We start from the raw sequence: 18,734 nt of genomic DNA, 5'->3' as shown, positions 1-18,734 counted from the left end.
CTGGGCTGGACTGAACCAAAAGACTCCTCCCTGCTTCCTTCTGTACGCATCCCCTAGTCTCTGTCCCACCCCTCCAGTGGCACGTTGCTCACAATTTCCTGGGTGGGTCGGGAGGGGGCCTGAGGTGCTCTCTGGGATTTCCAGGTAAGGGGAGCTTTGGATTCTGGGGGTGTGGATTAATTCCAGACAAGGAGTGGGGAGCACCTAGCGAGGAAATTAAGGAGCTGAACAGGGAGGGGCGAAGCCGCCTCTGAGTAAGGAAGCAAAAAACTCCTTTGCTAGGTGTGGTTTCCAGGCACCGTCCCTACAGCCAGAACAGCTGAGCGCACTGAGCGCATGCACGCACGCACGCACGCACGCACGCACGCTGCGGCGGCGGGGGGAGGGGGGGCAAGGAGGAGGGCCCGGGCCTGCTGGGAGGAGCCAGCTTGCTGTGGGAAGGGAGCAGAGCAGCCGTGGGCAGCGCGTTGGCCAGCAGAGGGCGACGTGGCTGGCATGGATCAGGTTGCTGTCTATCCCGGGTGGGATCTGAAGTTTGAGCCTCAGTGCGGTTCCAGGTATGGGAGCGTTCTAGAGCAAGCTTGTCCCAGGGAAATTTGGTGGTGTGTACTTTGGGATCCTCTACTTCCCGACCCTTGGGTTCTCTCTGGACCTTTGCAACTGGATCACTGCGGAGGCACTAGCCTGGAAAACAGCAGAAACTCAGGGGGTCAAACATGGTTTATTGAGGACCTACTACGTGCCTGTCACAGACTAAGTGCTCCCATAAACTGTGTGGTTCCACTTGCACACCTGCACTCTGAAGCATTTGGAGATAGTTGTCCCTAGAGGACCACTCTCCTTGCCAGGTCTCCAGTCGTTCAACCCTACCCCCGGCCCCCCATTTAGGATTTCCTGGCCTTGGAGGAGCTAGCTACTGTCTTCTGTTTCTGGCTGTGGAGTCTGAGTATGAATTTGTTCCCAAGTTCAGTAGAAATAAACTCCTTCAGGCAGGAAAGCGATTCCCCGGCTCCAGTGACCGGAGAACCTTCAGACTTTGCCCCACTGGTCTGGGAAAGGCCAGTCTACTTTCTGTTTTCATTTCGTTTTCACTTCCTGGTTCTCCTCGGTCCTTTCACACTGCTGAAAGACAGGCTTGAGAGAGGGAACAGAGATGGAGAGCTGAGTGGTCACACCAGAGGAACTCAAGGAGTCAGCGCGTGTGTGGAACGGGATGAGGGAGCGCCGTTACTCCCCTTCAATGGCCAATAGTTTCTAGGCTGGGTCTTCCCAAGATGGAGGCTGATCTCGTCTCTTGCCTGAGCCATACTTTACCCTCCTCAAGCCTTGCCTGCAGTCCACTTCTCTTCAGTCCATCAACCCTGGCTTCAGTTTCACTTGTTCAGGATGTGGGTGTACCCTTCACATCTTTTAATGCCAGACTCTTGGTGTTTCTCTAGGCCACGTTCTCCCAAGGTGCACTTTCTGGGGCCTGGCCCAGGGTATGTGTGGGCTTTGGCCAGAGTCACAGCCAGGAGGGAGCAGAACCTGGTTGCTGGAGGCTTCTTGATAGGGGCCAAATTTCTTTCAGTCTTGGAGACCCCAAAGGAAGCCACCCCTGAGCCCTGGGCAGAAGGCCAAGCCACGGAGAGAGTCAGAAGTTCCTGTGCTGCCCAGGTCCCAGGGTGGCCACTAGCATAGCTTAAGGCAAGAGCTGGAGCCTGGAAATTAGCCCGGGGGCACCTCAGGTCATCCTGGACCCTGATGGTTATTTACAAACCCCAGCTTGACTCAAGGGGTCATGGGGTGTAGGAGACAAGACTCAGCTTTTACACAGCCTGAGCTTCAAAGAAAATCGGGGTCTGAGACATCTCAAAGGACATCGGGACAAAACCTGAGATGGTAAGACGGTGAAGTCCTCTCCTTTCGAATGGAGTAACACTGGGTTGGTCACTTCCACCATGTTTGACCCTCTCCTCAGAGGACCTTTGGGTTTTCATGCCCTTATGAGCCATCTGAGAGGGTAAAAGGGTCAGGTACCGCCTCTCCCAAGAAACTAGCATTCACTAGCTAGGGGGTCTAGTCAGGACGACTGAAAGGCATCATAGAAGCAATAAACACCCACAGAGAGACACCGAGGCGGCTGAATATCTCTCTGGCTGAGCTCCAGCAGGTGGAATGTCTGCTGAAACTGGACAGGGCCCTGTGCCATCCTGGCCACTCTGATGGAGCAGAAAGGTTGACCAAGGGTAAGGGAGAGTGAAAGCCCAGGATCCGGGCCCGGGATTCCCTGACTTGGCCACCCTGCCCTGAGAGTGGTAGGGGGTGTACCCTGCTGGCCTTGGGGATGGGGAACCCAGCCAGGCGTCAGAGAGCCGGCCACTTTGAGCAGGCCAGACAGCACAGAGGCAGATAGAATTTCAGCCCAGCTGTATTTTTGGCTGGATGGGCTTAGGGCCAAGCTGAGCAGGCACACACAGGGCAGAGTGCATGCTCACACTGTCTCTACCCAGACAGGCTATGTCTTCTGCCCCAGCACATACTTTAGGCGGAGAAAGTCCGGTGACCCTGGGCTAGTGAATCACTTTGGGTTTCTCTGGATTGTGGCTGAGCTTCTGTAATGTCTTCTTTATGCGCAGTGCAGTGAGGCGAGCGGAGGGGTTGGGGTACCAGCACTCTCGCATCATCTGGGCCAGCCCGGAGAGGACCTGTGGGGTTGGGAGAGAGGCAGAGAGGAGGAAGATTTATATGGGTCAGGAAGATGGAAAGAAGGCACGGAGTGTGGAGGCAATGGATACGCATTGGGAGTCATAGCTGGAGAAAGGACAGGAAGAGCATGAATTGGACAGGAGGGAGGCAAGGCAAGAGAAAAAATGGAGCCAGGTGGTGGTGATGCACACCAGCACTTAGAAGGCAGGAGGATCCCTGAGTTTGAGGCCAGCCATGACTACAGAGTGAGAGATAGGACAGCCAGGGTGAAATAGACCCTGTCCTGAAAAACAGAGGGGGGAGAGAAGAAGAAGAAGAAGAAGAAGAAGAAGAAGAAGAAGAAGAAGAAGAAGAAGAAGAAGAAGAAGAAGAAGAAGAAGAGGAGGAGGAGGAGGAGGAGGAGGAGGAGGAAGAGGAGGAGGAGGAGGAGGAAGAAGAGGAGGAGGAGGAAGAAGAGGAGGAGGAGGAAGAAGAGGAGGAGGAGGAAGAAGAGGAGGAGGAGGAAGAAGAGGAGGAGGAGGAAGAAAAGGAGGAGGAGGAAGAAGAGGAGGAGGAGGAAGAAGAGGAGGAAGAGGAGGAAGAAGAGGAGGAAGAGGAGGAAGAAGAGGAGGAAGAGGAGGAGGAGGAGGAAGAGGAGGAGGAGGAGGAAGAGGAGGAAGAGGAAAGGAAAGAAGATGATGAGGAGGACGGAGAAGTGGAAGAAGGTGGCAGAAACAAGCAGGAGAGAGCGTGGGAGAGTGTGGAGGTCTTTGGGAACCCAAAGACACCCCAGTGCACAGATTCTGGTGAGCACCTGCCCCCTCAAACCCCCATGGCAGGATCCACTGTGAAGGGCATTCTTGCAAGCCTGTGTTGCCTTTTGCAGCCTGAGGACTAGTGCACAGGGTACCGACTCCCCACTCCTTCACCAACCATGACTGAGAGTGTGGCAATGGCAGGCAGACATTGTCCCCAAAGTGCCTATCTCCCAGAAGGAGCCTATCCCAGCAAACTCAGTGGCCTCAGGAAACATGGCAGCCTGCCTCCTCTGGTTCCTAAGAGTGAGTATACATCTGTGCACTGGAAAGAATTTATGTGGTCTCTTACGTATACACATATACATTTGTTATCTTTCAGTACAAATATATTGAGTCTTAGTGTAGGCTGGGCACCAAGGTAGCTGGTAGGAATATTAGAATGAGAAGTAGGAGGTGCTTCTTGGAAAGAAGGAGGGGCTAAGTGGGAGAAGGCGGGACTGAATGGGAGGAGGGGCTAAGTGGGAGAAGGCGGGACTGAATGGAAGAGGGGCCGAGTGGGAGGGGAAAGGACCAGAGATGATAATGAGGGGCATATGGCCAAAATACATTGTATTTGTATGAAATCAAAAGAAGACATCATTTGTTGGTTGCTTGCTTTTGTTTGTTTGGGGTATTGAGACAGAGTTTCTCCTTGTAGTTCTGGCTGTCCTAGAACTCACTCTGTAGACCAGTCTGGCTTTGAACTCAGAGATCCACTGCCTCTCAGTGCCAGGATTAAAGGCATGTACCAACATGCCTGGTGAAGAAATAATTTTTTAAAAAAGGAGTGAGCTGAGCTGGAGAGGTGGTTCAGTGGTTACAGAGGTCCTGAGTTCAATTCCCAGCAATCACATGGTGACTTACAACCATCCATAATGGATCCAATGCCCTCTTCTGGTGTGTCTGAAGACAGCGACAGTGTACTCGTATAAATAAAATAAATAAATCTTTTTTTTTTTTTTTTAAAAAGGGAGTGAGCTGGGCATGGTGCAAAAATCTTTGATCCCAGTTCTCAGGTGACAGAGGCGATCTCCTCGAGTTTGAGGTCAGCCTGGTCTACATAACAAGTTCCAGGCCAGCCATAGTGAGACTCCACATATGCTTGTATGTGTCTCTTTAAGTGTGGAATGTCTTGAGAAAAAACAACTCATCATCGTCAACAACAACAAATTTAGGAGAAATTTAGCAGAGACTCTGATTCTCGCAGGTGAGGTAAAAGGTTCTGAAATCAGATTAACTGGAAGGTCCAAGCAGGATGAAGGACTCACAAGCCAGATGTGTGGGAGGGAATACCGAGAACAACCCACGATCGATCCAAGAATCAGAGGTTGTACAGCCAAGAACTCAGAAATTCCAGCTGAGAATCAATCTCCACCCATACCAGCCCAGTCCCGCCCCAGTCCGGCCCCAGCCCCAGCCCAGCCCCACCCCAGTCTCAGCCCAGCCCAAGTCCAGCCCCAGCCCAGCCCCAGCTCCAGCCCCAGCCCAGCCCCAGCCCAGCCTCAGCCCAGCCCCACCCCAGCCCCACCCCAGCCTCAGCCCAGTCCAGCCCAGCCTCAGCCCAGTCCCAGCCCAGCCCCACCCCAGCCTCAGCCCAGTCCAGCCCAGTCCAGCCCAGCCCCAGCCCAGCCCCAGCCCTGCCCCAGCCTCAGCCCAGCCACACCCCAGCCTCAGCCCAGCCCAGCCCCAGTCCAGCCCCAGATCCAGCCCAGGCCCAACCTCAACCCCAGCCCTAGCTCAGCTTCAGCTCAAGCAGAGACCTTACCGGATCTGCAGCCAGCCTGTTAGGGATGATGGGGGTCTGCTGGTCAATGCACACCACCTTTTTCATGTCCTCAAAACTGGGGTCATTGGGTACCATGTCATAGAAGGGCGGCCTGTAATCCTCCACAATGCCTGGGGATTCAAGGGGTGTGGGACAATTACTTGGGACTCAGAGCACCCAGAGGATGACTTGTCTGGAGCTAGCTGCCTGATTATATTGCTCGTGAGAGGGATCCTATCCTATAACATAACAACTGTTCGTATAGCTCGGAACTGCTGCTTGTGTTTCACACTTCCCCAGTGGGTAATAAGCACATTCCATGATTTCCCTGGTATCTCTTTGTGGAGAAACTGAGGCTCAGATGCATGGGATTCGAGTTGCCTAGGCAGTCACGGCAGAGTCAGGACTTGAAATCCATCTTTTGGCTTCCCAGGCTGGATCTTATTTCCATTTTGCTCAGCTGTCTTCCATCCTGGGCCTGGGTACCACTCCCTGACCGATGCCTGATAACACTAACAGCTGGTGTCCCAGAGCTCTTCCTGTGTGCCAGATGGGGTCCTTAGTGCGCTGCTGGAAAGCCTCACAGTGGCCTGTGGGGACTGTAACATTGTAGCTTCATGTCAAGAACCAAAACAGTCCAAAGGTTCAGAAAGTTTGTCTTCAAGGATCAACAGGTAGCAAGTGACAGAGCTGGGACTTGGGGCAGAAGTCCAACTCCGAATTCCACGATTCCGCTCTCTCAGCTGCATTTATGGAAGGACTGGATTCTGCTCGTAATAGGGACAACAAAGACCAGAAAAGCACCCCTCCTAGAAGCAAAAGATTTACTCCCTGGTCCAAAACAAATGTGCTTACCATCAGGAAAAGCTCATTTCTCTGCAGACCCCACAACCAACGGTGTTCCCACCCCATGTCAAGTTATCCCGAGTCTCTTTTGAAAGGTGTGCCTGTGGGGTCAGAGGCAGCCCCATGTCTCCTCCTGCTTCCCAACCCCAGGCTGCTTCTGTGACCGTGCAAGCCACAACCTCAATAAAGCCCTCAGCAGCTGTTCTCCCCGTGGCGGGCTTCCAGGCTGCCCCTGTGCTGCTGGCGCCCTAATCAGTGATTTGCAGAGGCCTGAGCGTGTCTAATGAGCCTTTAATCAGTGCCGGGGCTGACACCAGATTACAGTGTTTATAATGCACTAGGAGTCTGTGTGAGGCTGACAGAGCTTCCCCTCCGCCCCAGGAGCCCAAGGCAAGCCCATCGGCCCTTTCTTTCCTGCTTACAGCCAGGCCTACTTCTTTGGTTTCATCCAGGTACCCCTTCCCCAACTCCAGCCACTCAGAGCTGACTCCACCAGTAAATGCTCAGGGATCAGAACCCCCCCTGGGGGGGCTCTCTGGTGACACCTGGGTCTCTGCTGTCACAGATGACCACTGAGTAGAAATGAAGTTGTAAAAGGCTGGCTCCTGGTAGATGCTCAGGAAATGAAAACATCTCTGTTCCCAAGGAGCTGGGTTCTAGTCTGCAGAAATTCCAGCGTGGGAGGGTGTGGCATAGGGGCTGCACAAAGCTGCATAGGGGCTGCATAGGGACTGAACAGGCCAGCACAGGGCTGCACAGGGCTGCACAGGGCTGCATAGGGGCTGCATAGGGGCTGCATAGGGGCTGCACAGGCCAGCACAGGGCAGCACAGGACTGCACAGGCAGGTGCTTCTACAGCCTTTCCAGGTTATGGTCTCCTGTGGCAATCCTCTGTGATAATGAGGTTGCAATAAGCAGGCAGCACAGAAGCCAGATAGCTTACACATGAACAAAAAAAACAGGACCAACATTTAACCGCCACAGTAACAGAGAGCACTGGCCCAGAATCAGATGGCCTGACTTAAGATAGCCAGCCATAATCCTGCATTTGTCTTTTCTTTTAGAAAATGCAATAATATTATGTCGGCGCTCTTTCATCATGACTACTAATATTCAGCTCTAAGCACTGATTGCCTTTTTTCTCTGTGTAGCCCTGGCTGATCTGAAACTCCATGTTTGTATAGATCAGGCTGGCCTTGAATTTGGAGCAATTCTTCTGTCTACTGAGTGCTTAGATTACACCAGCTTGTAGATATTGTTCTAAATACTTGATTTGGACCATATCTGCAACTATACTTATTTTTTTCCCCTAATTTCACAAAGGAGGAAACAGGCTGAGGCTAAGTCCTCCCTGTCATGACAAAGCCTGAAACTGAGTCCAGGCAATCTGACTGCCCAATGCCAACCCTTAACAGAATAGGAGACTGCAACAGCTAGAGAAGACATTGCAACACATACTTAAATTCCACGAATGCTAGCTTAGCTGCTCCCCTGCCCCACCCCCACCCCCATGCTCAGGATCAAAACCTACAGCCTTGAACATGTCTGGCACGTGTTCTACCACCTCGATCTGAAAAAAAGTTTTTTTTTTTGTTTTTTTTGTTTTTTGGTTTTTTTTTTGTCTCTAACTCAAGATTTTAAGGCCACATCCACACCCTCGAAGGCTCAGATGAGCCTTAAAGTCCATCTGTGCTGAACTAGTTGATTCACAGAAGTAAAAGAAAGCTAAGAGGTCTAGTCTCTAACCCTCAGATCAAGGGCACCAGCCACCACAGAAAACCCTGTCTCCATATATCTACACACACACACACACATACACACACACACACACACACACACACCACACACAGACTACACACGGTGGGTGCTCACCATTAATAATAGTTCGCCGGGCGATCTCCCATAGCACTAACCCGAAGGCCCAGATGTCTGTCCACTTGTACGACTCAAAGCAGTCTGTGCGGATCTGCTCATCCAGAACCTCGGGTGCCATGTATCTCTTGGTACCCACTCGGGGGTTGTTGCCGATGTCCAGGTAATCGCTGCTTTGTGAGTGCATCACTGCCAATCCTGTGGGTGTTTGGCTTGTCAGTCCTGCAGGCTCCCACACAGGGTGGCCACTTCCTTACTGGGGAGCCAAAGCAGGCTTTATATGGTCAGATACAGTGAAGGTGGACACAGACAGACATAGAAGAACAAGGCACAGGAGACCTGCTCTGAGACACCTGGAATACAGCAATGGCCTTTGTTGCTTTATAGCATTCTCAAGGGTCCCAAAGACTCGGCATGATGATGCCCATTTCACACAGTAGAACTTCCATGTGTGTTGGAAGGAGCCAAGTTCTCAGAGAAGTCAGGGTGAGATACAGGCTCTTACGCCCCGCCCCTTTTCTTTAGGTTGCACGAACGGTGGAAAGAGTCTGGGCTGGAAACCAGTTCGTTTCGAGACAGGGTTTCTCTGTGTAGCCCTGGCTATACTGGAACTCACTATGTAGACCAGGCTAACCTTGAACTCAGAGATCAACTTGCCTCAACTTCCGGAGTGCTGGGATTAAAATCCCAGTTTTTAAACAGGCAGAGCCAAGCATGCAAGCCCCGCCTACAGGTGAAGCCCCACCCCTTTCCCCGCCTGCTCACCCAGGTCTGCGATGCAGCATTGTAAGTTGCTCTTGACCAGCACGTTGCGGCTCTTGAGGTCACGATGGGCGATGGCTGGTTTGCCTTGAGTGCCAAAGATCTCTACGTGTAGGTGCGCCAGGCCGCAGGCCGCGGACACAGCTAGCCTCAGGGCCAGCTGGGGTTCCAGCGTCTGCCTCTGCAGAAAGTCATAGAGGGAGCCGTGTTCGTGGTAGTGGGTGATGAGCCACAGCTGCGTGCTCGAGTTCCGCGAGGTCATGTCGGAGGCGATGAAGCCTGTAAGCAGAAGGGTGTGACCGCTCAACCAAAGTGCCCAGGAGGAAGGTAGGGATGAGAGGGACAGAACGGGTGTGGAGGAGACTGAAGGTTGAAGCGGTCTGGGAGTCACTCAGGGTTACATCAATTCGTGTGTGACTTCGATGTATTCCAGCCCTGAACTAAGGGGGTTGAGATGCCTAGGCCTGGAATAGCAGGCGAGTCCCCCAGCTTGCCTAAGATGTTGTCGTGTCGAAGCAGAACTGTGTTGTAGATCTCCGTCTCCCGGAACCAGGACTGCTCATCTCGTGAGGAGAAAATCTTGACCGCCACACTCTCGCCGTGCCACGAGCCGCGCCACACCTCGCCATATCGGCCCTTTCCTAATCCGTGGCCAAGAGAAGAATAAGGACCACACACTAGACACACACAATCCTAGAAGCCCCCGCCCCCACCCCCAAGTCTGGATGTTATGAAGATTCACTCTGCAAATATCTGATTTTTTTTTAACTTTTTTTTTTTGATAAGGTCTCACTTGTCTGGCTGATTTGGAACTTGCTATGTAGACCAGGCTGGGATTAGAGGAAAGTGCCACTGCCCAGCTGCCTTTTAATTTTTTAAAAAAATCACATTTATTTATTTATTCATTCGTGTGTGTGTGTGTGTGTGTGTGTGTGTGATACACTCTAACTGGGATCACATATGGAGGTCAGAGGACAACCTGAGGGAGCCGGTTCTCTCCTCTTGCCGTGTATGTCCCAGAGACTGAATTTAGACCATCAGGCTTGGTACTAGTACCTTCACCTGCTGAGTCTTATTGCTCTCCCCAAACCTGAACATACCTTTATCAATATCTTGTCCCAGCTTTTGGGCTACCCTAGCTTAGGATAGCTTATCAGCTCATCCCTGTCCTTGCAGAAGGACCTATCTAACCTTGGCCCAGAACCAACCCACTCCCTGCCCAGCAGAGTCTCTTACTCTGGCTCAGGCTGGACCCATCTGTGATTGATCCTGGAAGCCAAGAGCTTCCTGCCTCTGGTCCGCACCCCCAGCTCACTGAGTGCTTACCCACACACTCCACCAAAGCAACCTGCCGTGCTACTGTCCTCTGCACCAAGAAGGGGAGCCCGGATCCGCTGCCTGTCGTACAGTCGCTGTCCAGGAAGTCCTAGGGATACCGAGTGGTTACTCAGCGGCTACCCCCATCAGCCTTCTCTGTTCTCTACCACTGCCCCACTGCTGTATCACAGCTTGGTTCTCTCTGTCATCCTTGGGGGACCCCTGATACCGTTCCTCCTATCTACACACCCATCCTCCACCCATACCCAGGTCCCAGGTTGCCCCAGACCCATACCCCCAACATGCTGTCTCCCTGTTCAGACGCCTTCAGGATGAGACTGGACTCGCCCAGGTCACTGTGCAGACCCCGCTGCTTCTCCTGCCTTCGCCGGACACGCCACAAGCCCAGAGCGCCCAGGGCCACCAGGACCAGCAAGGCCAGCACAGGACCCAGAATCAGAGGCAGATGGGCATCTACTTCTGGCTCCTCCGAAGGAATTTGAGTGGCTGAAGGAGGGGGACATTGAGTCCCAGCTCCACCAGGCCCGCTCTCCTGACCCTGAGCCAGACCACTTACAGTCAGATCCCAGCATCCTGCCTCCCCTCATCCTCTCCGTGCGGGGCCGGGCATGAGAAGAAAGTAGGGAGGGGGTGGGGGTGGGGACAGAGTTAAGAAGAGGAGGAAGAGTGGGAGAGCCACCCAACATACCCTCCAGCATCAGGGACACGTTGTGGTTGCAGAAGGATCTATAGCAGCAGTGATGGTTGACAAACTCTGTGGGACGTCCTAAGCAGAGCTCCTGGTTCAGGCTCCCGCAGCCCCGATAGACCTGGGGGTGCCCGCCCTGCTCTCGGACCAGCACCACTGTGCACCATGCCCCCTGGCAGATCGGCTTCTTGCAGTGTGGGTTCTCACAAGTGCAGTTTACCAGCTTGGAGGGCTTCACCAAGTCTCCTGGGGGACAGGAGGGATTCAGGCGCTCTTCCCATCCCTTCTGATCTCACAGGCAAACCCCTCAGGCCTCCAGTGGAGTCTTTGAACTCCACTGCCTAACTGTTCTTCCTCCAGAACCTTCTCCCTAGCTACACAGGCAGTGGAGACTGAGAAGCCAGGTCCTGTCTACTGTCTGAACTGGAACCTCCTCTCTCTGCTACAGGCTCCCCCCAACCCCCCCTGGTCTCAGGCTCAGAGAATAATAAGAGAATAATAAGCCTCCCCCTTATTCTCTCCACCCACGATGTAAGTTCTATCCTGGAAGGAGCCTCAGCTTGCAAGTCAGTATCACTTAGATATAAAGGAAGGTGGGAGCAGCGGGGGAGCCTGGTCTATGGGACTACTGTCACCCCCTCCAGCCGGGCTCCTGTTCTCAGCCCCCCAATTCCAGTTCCTAGCAAAAGCTGAGCTGAGCCCAGATAGCCTTCCTTTATTCAGGTCCCGGTTTCCATGGCGCCCCTCCCATACTCACCCCTGGTTAGGCCCAAGGCCACCAACAGCATCAAAAGGCCCCTTCTGAAGATCCCCAAGGTCATGGTCTTCGGAGGTAGGAGGAGAAGCGATGAGGTGAGATCTGCAAATGTGATAGCTGTGGTGACCAAGGTCTCCTCCTACCAGGAGGAAATCACTGAGAGGTTTTTGGGGGAGGCAGGGAAGCCACCTCCCAACTCCTACGTCTGGCTTTAGGGCGTGGCCTGCAAGGGAAGTCCTGGTTCACTTCCCCATGGAAACCATCTGTTGGGGGTAAAGGGTGGTGAGCTGTGTTTAACTGAAGAGAGGCAGAGAGGACGGGGCTCTGTGCCCACTGCTGGGTTCAGGCTGGAACAGGCCGGGAAGGTTGCAGACGGACAGAGCTACAGTGGGAAGAACATCTCTCTCATAGCTCATCTCTCCTCAGCCATTTGCCCATGGCTCCAGCCTCCACCCCTGCCCACCCTTTCCCAGTGCCCTCCCACCCCCCAGCCCGGCTGCTTCAAACATAAACAGGCTCCTGTCCTCACTTCCTGCCATTCAGGGTCCCGCCAGGCCGGCTACAGGAATCAAGATTGTTTAGATTGAGGTCTGGATAGAACAGGCTGGAGTCACGCACAGCAGGGAGCCCAGGGCAGGATGGAAGAGGGACCGACAGGGTCTAAAGGGGCCACCAGGAGCCGAGACAATCATATGATGTCTGTGTGGTTACCTCACACAGCTCTGGGATTTTTTTTTTTTTTTTAAATGTAGTCATCATTATTGTGTCTGTCTGTAAGAATCCTTGTGCCAAAATACAAGTGTGAAAGTTGGAGACAACTCTGTGCAGCCGTTTTTCTCCTTCCACCTTTACGTAGGTGCTGGGAATCAAACTCAGGTCACCCAGCTTATGTAGCAAGCATCGTTACCTGCCGCACCATCTCTTTGTGCCCTTCCCCTCTGGTTTTAAAGGAGAGAGTAAGGCTCGTCCAGGGGAGGAGGCTGGTCAGATCCCATTAGAATTCTCTTGCAGCAACAGAAGTCCCACACAAGGGTCTAGACTCCACCTCCCCAACCTGTCCCTTCTTCTCTGTGTCCTGAGCCGGTGGGTGGGGTCAGTCCCTGCCTGCATCCCTGGGCATATATCAGCCTGACAGTGACTAGGTATAAAAGATCTGTGTCTCCCTCAGAGCCTTCTGGGCCCCCTTCTCTCTTCTGGTTGTCCTGGGAAAGCGTTGGGGGAAAGCCAATGGTACAGGAAGTGAAACATACTCAGACAATGTTTGACCTCCAAGAGTTGCCCGGAGTTTCACTCTTCCAGAAGTTTGATGGACGTTGGTAAGAGACGTGATTCTCGTATGATGATATGGATACTCCTCAACTCAGGCAGGACCCAAACCAGCTATTGCTTCAGAAGCTGTACCACTCTTCCTTTCTCAAAACCTCAGAGCCAGAAGAGAGTGCTGAGCCTGTAGCAACAGATACCCAGGTCAGACAGGAACACAGACTTTCTGAATGGCAGGGTGTGCAGGCTGGATCCTCAGCTGGGGGACCAACACATGAAGTGTCCTGTGAGAAGACATCAGAAGGCTGGAAGGACTGGTTATACAGTCACTTAGACGACAGAGGTCTGTGCTCCTATCTTCGTACCGAACGAAGACCCAAGATGCTGAGGCTTTTGGGGGCAGGATGTCTAGGGTCAGGCTGGGGGGCTTGGTGGACCTTTCTGGCTAGTGGAGGCCCTGGCCTTCCTGCCTGGGTTTCCTCTGCCCCAGAGGCCCGGTCTGGGGGAGGAAATAGAGACCTGCACTGTTGCAGCTGTGTCCCAGTTTCTGCCTGACCTCCCGCCTCTTGCCCCTGCTAGTAGCCAGTTAGGACTCTGCAGGGCTTCTGTGGATAAATGCAGACAGGGCATGTTCCAAGGCTGTGGGCAGGAAGCCATTACTGGCAGACTTCACCTGAGGTGGGAAATGGCTAGCAACAAGACATCTTTCTGGGACATGCTACCAAGCTTCCTCCTCTCTAACTTGCCTTTCTTCTGTGTATTGGTCTGTCAGCCACTCCAGGCTTCCATTCAGCCTGTGTGGGACAAGCAAGAAACATACTCAGGGTTGGGTACAGTAAGTAGAATATGCTTGTAATCCAGCGTGGAGACCGGAGATTTGGGAATGTTAAATGACGACTTAAGATACTGGGTCCGGCCTCAGTTATGTAAGAATACATGACTCCAAAAGTCAAAAATGAAGGGGATAAAAAAAAAAAAAAAAAAAAAAAGAAAGGAAAGGAAGGAAGGGAGGGAAGGCATGTATTTGTAAATGGTTCTCCAGGGAATTCTGACCCATTTGGGTGGGCACCAGGCTTTGAGAAATGTGTCTGGCACAGAGCCGAACTTGTCTCCTGTGCTTTTGTTCATTTCACAGGACATCGCCGGGCGGACGGACAGATGGAAGGGACTCTTAGTTCCTTCCCAGGTGCCTCCCTATCTCTGTGGGAAGAAAGAGAACGACACAGGACAAGGGAGTTGGTAACACTGCAAAGTGGGGGTGAATATGGAGGCAGGGTGAAAAGAACCTGTTCTAAACATAAGTGCATAGGGAAAGGTTGGCAGAAGTCACCCTGGTCCAACCCTGGGAATGTGACGGAGCTAACCATGTCCTATCTGGGGTTAAGCATGAGGAGGGGATGGGAGTATATCTGGGTCTTAAGCTTCTCTTTTCCTCCTTAGTAAAATCACATGCGAAATCTCTGCACACAGAAGCACCACCGCTATTGGCCAGAAATCAAAGACGTTAAACGACTTTCAAAGATTAATGTAAGCAGGGAAGCAACAGCAGGCAGGAGAGCTCTGAGCTCTCACCCTGTGCCAGGCACTGAGCCTTATTGGCTTCTCTCTTCGGAGCCTCATGAAACTCCTACAGAAAACAGCGCTAAATATGGCGTGATGGTAAATCTAAGTGGCCAGCCACAAATCCTTCCTTAATCATTGCTAATCCTCTGGAGTTAGGTGAGGCCCTCAAAGGGGCAAACGGGGACCTGGTCTCAGCAGACATTAACAATATACCCATGGGAGGAGTTATACTGATGCCCTTCTCCCAGTGTTGTTGCCCAGAAACCACCCACTCATTGCCAGACTTCTCAGTGTTTGAGCCTCAGGTAAGGGCCCAGGGAGGAGGAGCCTGGACTGTGCCCGTCAATCTTCCTGTTTCTATCAGCAGCAGGGCTCTGCCACACTGCGATTGTCCCAAGGCAGGGAAGCATGGTGATAATTCTGCTTATCTTTCACACTGTGCACGTACTGGTCTCCCACACCCAGCCAGTCTCAGTATTCACCTGCATATTCCCGACCCAGCCAGTCACATGGCTGCCTCTGGTATTCACCTGCATATTCCGTTAAGCCTACAGTGGTAGAATAGGGTGGGACAGCCTGGATTTTAGAGTTTTAGGCATCTGTAAACTGTACAGCACAACAGTTCTCCCTCATCTGAGGGCGATGCATCCCCAAATCACGTTGGGCGCATGAAACCCAAACTGCATGTCCTGTCCCCTCTACCTATAACACAACTATAATAAAGTTTAATTTGTATATTAGACACAGGAGACATTAACATTAATAAGAAAATACGATGCCCACAATATACTGTAGCCAGGACCTCTGCCTTTTTACTTAAAGGAAGCACTGTAAAGCATGTTCTTGGTATACTAAGTCACCAGCACCTTGGTGTACTGAGTTGCCAGCACCCCTGCATTTGCACTCAAAGCCTTTGTTAACTGAAATAAAGGTTTCTTGATCAGTCTGGTAACCCTGACAGCTACCAGGTGACTAACAGGTAAAGTATACAGCATAGATGTACCGGACAAAGAGATGATTCATACGACAAATGAGGTGTGTGGGGGGAGGGTGAGATTTCACCACACTCTGGAGACAGTATGGATTTAAATTTTTTTTTAAAGGTCCCAGCTGGGCAGTGGTGGTGCATGCCTTTAATCCCAGCACTTGGGAGGCAGAGGCAGGCGGATTTCTGAGTTCAAGGCCAGCCTGGTCTACACAGTGAGTTCCAGGACAACCAGGGATACACAGAGAAACCCTGTCTCAAAAAACAAAACAAACAAAACAAACAAATAAACAAAAAGGTCCCCTAGTTCTGGAAAATTCCATTGACTATATTCACACTATAGTTGATTGTAAGTAACTAAAATCTCTGACAGGGAAACTGCAGATAGGGGAGACTCTGTCTGTACAGCACAGAGGCCAACACACTGCCTCTGATCAAGCACAGCTTCTAAGAGATTGGCATAAGGAGCGTTTCCCAGGTAAGATGTACGAGAGTTACTCGGCTGTATGGCAAATGGCACAGAGCAAGCTCAACGGTAGCCAGCTGTGCTGCACTGACCTGTATCTGGCGCTCAGGGGCCTCCTGAGGCAGGGCAATCAAGAGGCTAAAGCTGAAGTGGGTGGGCTGAGAATCTGAGGCCAGCTCTGTATCCAAAAACAAACAAAAACAAACAAACTACCCAACCATGGTGTCTCCTGATGTCATTGGCTGGTGCTCTTTACAGAGTTGTCCAAAGCCTGAAGCTGACGTCTCTTCCACAAGCTGGGCACAGTCATCTCCCATGTGATAGGTTGTGTAAGAAAAGACACCCACAACATAGAAGGATAATTGTGAAGAATAGGGTCAGGGGCCAGGAAGAGTAGTGAGGGTCCAGAGAGGACAGGCCCTAGACAGACAGAGTCGTGAAGGGTCAGAGAGGACACCCGAACTCACCCAGAAGCAGCTCATGAGCAGGGGAATGTGTCCTTAAAGGAAGGCCTAAGAGAGCAGCTAGCTCTGAGCAGTTCTCTCCAGGGCTGACTGACAATCTGGTCTCAGCCTGGGGAAGGGCTAGGAGTCCCTAAACGGGAATGTAAAGGACACCCACGGCAGGGGGATTCTATGACCATATAGAGGTAAGGGGTGGGGTGTCAGGTTCTTTAAGCAAGAGCTGGTCTGGGGCAAGTGGGCTCTATGAGGAGGTTCATGGGGAAGTCACCCCTAGGTCAACCGAGCACCCTGGAGGGACGTGGGAGCTCATCAGGGAAGAATCCCTCAGGCCCATTTTACCTTTATAGTTAAGGGTAGAAGAGTTAAGAGAGTGGATCGGGCGGGGAAGAGAAGCTAAAGGCCTCAGGTTACCTAGAAAAGAAAGTTTTTGATTCCCCACCCGAATTCGACCCGCTCCTTCCACGCTCAGGTCGAGGTAGCAGGTAGGTGTGTGTCCACAACCGGGGGATTGCTGGCTGTTTTGCCCAGCTAAAACTGATGCTGCCACGCGCCGTCTGAGAGGTCTTTGAGATCCATACGAAGGAAGAGTCCCTTGAGACCAGGGACAGGTCCTCCTGCTACACCCAGCGCGACCCCGACTCACCTTTGGACCGGGCGACAGGACCCCTGCCTCTCCTTCCCGGAGGCTGCTTGGTTTCAGGTCCAGAGCCGGCCTGTGTGGATCTGTGGCTGGCGCGGCGGCCTCCCGGGACTGGGAAGGGGCTGGAGCAAAATGTTTCTTATTCTAGCTTCTTCCTGCCTGGCTCGGCTCCACCACTCCCTCCTAATAACTCGTTTCCTATTGCCCAGTACGTCTCCCAGCAGCAGGGCTCGGCTCCAGAGGGCCACAGACCCTAGCGCGACCACTTCGGCCCCCTCCCCTCCACAAAGGGGCGGGCTTTGAACCCGGGCTTCGGGGTCCTGTGCATCCTGGGCAGGATCACAGGGACTGAGCTGGCTGCCGGTCAGGAGAGGGGATGAGGGTAGCGTGCACCCAGAGGCAGAAATCTGGATTTGTGAGGGTTTCAAGGGCGGGACCTGCGCAAGGTAGCAGCCAACTTACCTGTGCTCACTCTATAGGAACTGTGAGTGCAGAGAGCTGAGTTTGGGCTGGGAGTGTCTTCTCAAAAGTTGGCTCCGCCCTTTGGACTCTTCAGTTGGCGTAAATCTTTCTGCCTCCAAGTCCCAGCCCCTTCACCCTTAATACTTTTGTTCCCTTCTGTTGTCCACAGTGTCGGCCATCAGCGCTCAGCCTAGGGCTAAAGAGGCCCAGATAGGTCTGAGTCAGTGTCCTGTCCATCGGGTCAGAGGTGGCCAGAATAGAGGGAAAGGCCTCCTTGTCCTTTCTGTAAGAAGCGGTGGGACCCCAACCACGGGATGGGGGAGAGGCACAACTACCAGATGGAGCTTCAGAATTTGGGGCATGGAACCTTGTAAGGCTGGTATCTGCTGCTGGGGAGTTGGGCAGAGAAGACAGAACAGTTTTCCTCTTCCTGCACAGGCTGGGAGTGGGTGAAAATCTATGCCTTCCTGGGCAGGACTTGTTTTCTCTTAGCTTTGTGAGTATCCAGTATACTGACCTTGAAGTAGGTCCACCGGCTGGAAATCCAGGCTAGTTGCTGTGACCCCCACTAACACCTCCAGGGGCTTCAACCTCAGCTATTAATGAGCATGGTATGTAGTGGACCATCTTACAAACAGAAAGAGATGGTGCCAATCTAAATTCCTCAAGGAAGGAGTCTGTCGGCTAATATTTGAGAAGGCTAGGGAAGGGGTGACCCTAGTGCCCAGTGGGAGAACACAGAAGCAATCTCTAAAGTGTCATGTCTGACACGCAGATTTTTGCAAGATGGGGCAGAGATCCCTATCCTTCGGCAGGAATAGGGGCTGGGGGAGAGAAAGGCCCAAGGCTCACACTGATTTCACTTCCTCTGCTGAGCCCCTCCCTCCCCCACACACCAGCAGCTTCTTGAATTGTGAGTCCCATGACCTTGCAGAGCCCTGGCTCAACCAAATTTCAGAGTCAGAACAGACCGTGTCTTGCAGCCAATAGGAAGTACTATGGGATTACAGTATCTGCTTTTCCAGATTGTGGCGGCCACTTTGTCACACTCTATTGCTATAGAGCAGGGAGCCTGGATACATGGCGGTCTTCACACCCACTCTTCCTCCTGCCTGCTATGACTTCCGGCCAGTCTTTCTCACTCTCCAGCCTGTGGCTCTCTGTCTTGAGTGGGACAGGACCCATGGGACCTCTGCAGTCCAAGTCCAAGGCCTGCCTCCTTGGGAAGGCGCATCTAGGAGATCATGGATGGGTCAGGCGCTCAGAGTGGCTGAGGGGAGTCATCGAGAATGGGAGACTGTGAAGTAGAATGAAGAGGTAGATTTGGGAGGCTGAAGAGAAGCTGTGGGCAGGGGTGGCATCTTCCCCCTCTTAGCATTCTGGACACTGGCTGGTGCCT

General features: G+C 52.6%; 1 protein-coding gene across 2 annotated transcripts; it reads right to left on the bottom strand.

Annotated features, from left to right (window-relative positions):
• Nucleotides 1-702: 702 nt before the first annotated feature.
• Acvrl1 (activin A receptor like type 1) lies at nucleotides 703-17,352 on the bottom strand. 2 transcript variants are annotated; one of them, XM_034516289.2, is made up of 12 exons: nucleotides 17,336-17,352; nucleotides 16,877-16,995; nucleotides 12,743-12,939; nucleotides 11,493-11,594; nucleotides 10,736-10,981; nucleotides 10,322-10,533; nucleotides 10,036-10,135; nucleotides 9,204-9,350; nucleotides 8,713-8,988; nucleotides 7,948-8,145; nucleotides 5,230-5,360; nucleotides 703-2,687 (listed from the first exon to the last, which is right to left on the bottom strand). In XM_034516289.2, the coding sequence occupies exons 4-12, from the start codon at nucleotides 11,554-11,556 to the stop codon at nucleotides 2,553-2,555; spliced, it is 1,509 nt and encodes a 502-aa protein (XP_034372180.1). In that variant the 5' UTR covers nucleotides 11,557-11,594; nucleotides 12,743-12,939; nucleotides 16,877-16,995; nucleotides 17,336-17,352; the 3' UTR covers nucleotides 703-2,552. The 2 variants fall into 2 exon arrangements, with proteins under 2 accessions (XP_034372180.1, XP_076768239.1); XM_076912124.1 differs by lacking the exon at nucleotides 17,336-17,352 and having other exon boundaries at nucleotides 16,877-17,100.
• Between the last annotated feature and the right edge of the window lie 1,382 nt (nucleotides 17,353-18,734).

This window comes from Arvicanthis niloticus, chromosome 13 (assembly GCF_011762505.2).
Source record: "Arvicanthis niloticus isolate mArvNil1 chromosome 13, mArvNil1.pat.X, whole genome shotgun sequence".
Taxonomy (NCBI): Eukaryota; Metazoa; Chordata; class Mammalia; order Rodentia; family Muridae; genus Arvicanthis; species Arvicanthis niloticus.
Note: the sequence above shows the minus strand (reverse complement) of the source record. Positions and strands in the feature narration are given on the sequence as shown.

What these genes read in the sequence shown, in the direction of transcription:
- Acvrl1 (XM_034516289.2), bottom strand. Translation starts at nt 11,556, where the DNA reads ATGACCTTGGGGATCTTCAGAAGGGGCCTTTTGATGCTGTTGGTGGCC. An exon ending in GGCCTTGGGCCTAACCAGGG is followed by an intron (nt 10,982 to 11,492) that starts GTGAGTATGGGA and finishes CCTGTCCCCCAG; the next exon opens with GAGACTTGGTGAAGCCCTCC. An exon ending in ACAGGCTGGCTGCAGATCCG is followed by an intron (nt 2,688 to 5,229) that starts GTAAGGTCTCTG and finishes CCAACCCCACAG; the next exon opens with GTCCTCTCCGGGCTGGCCCA.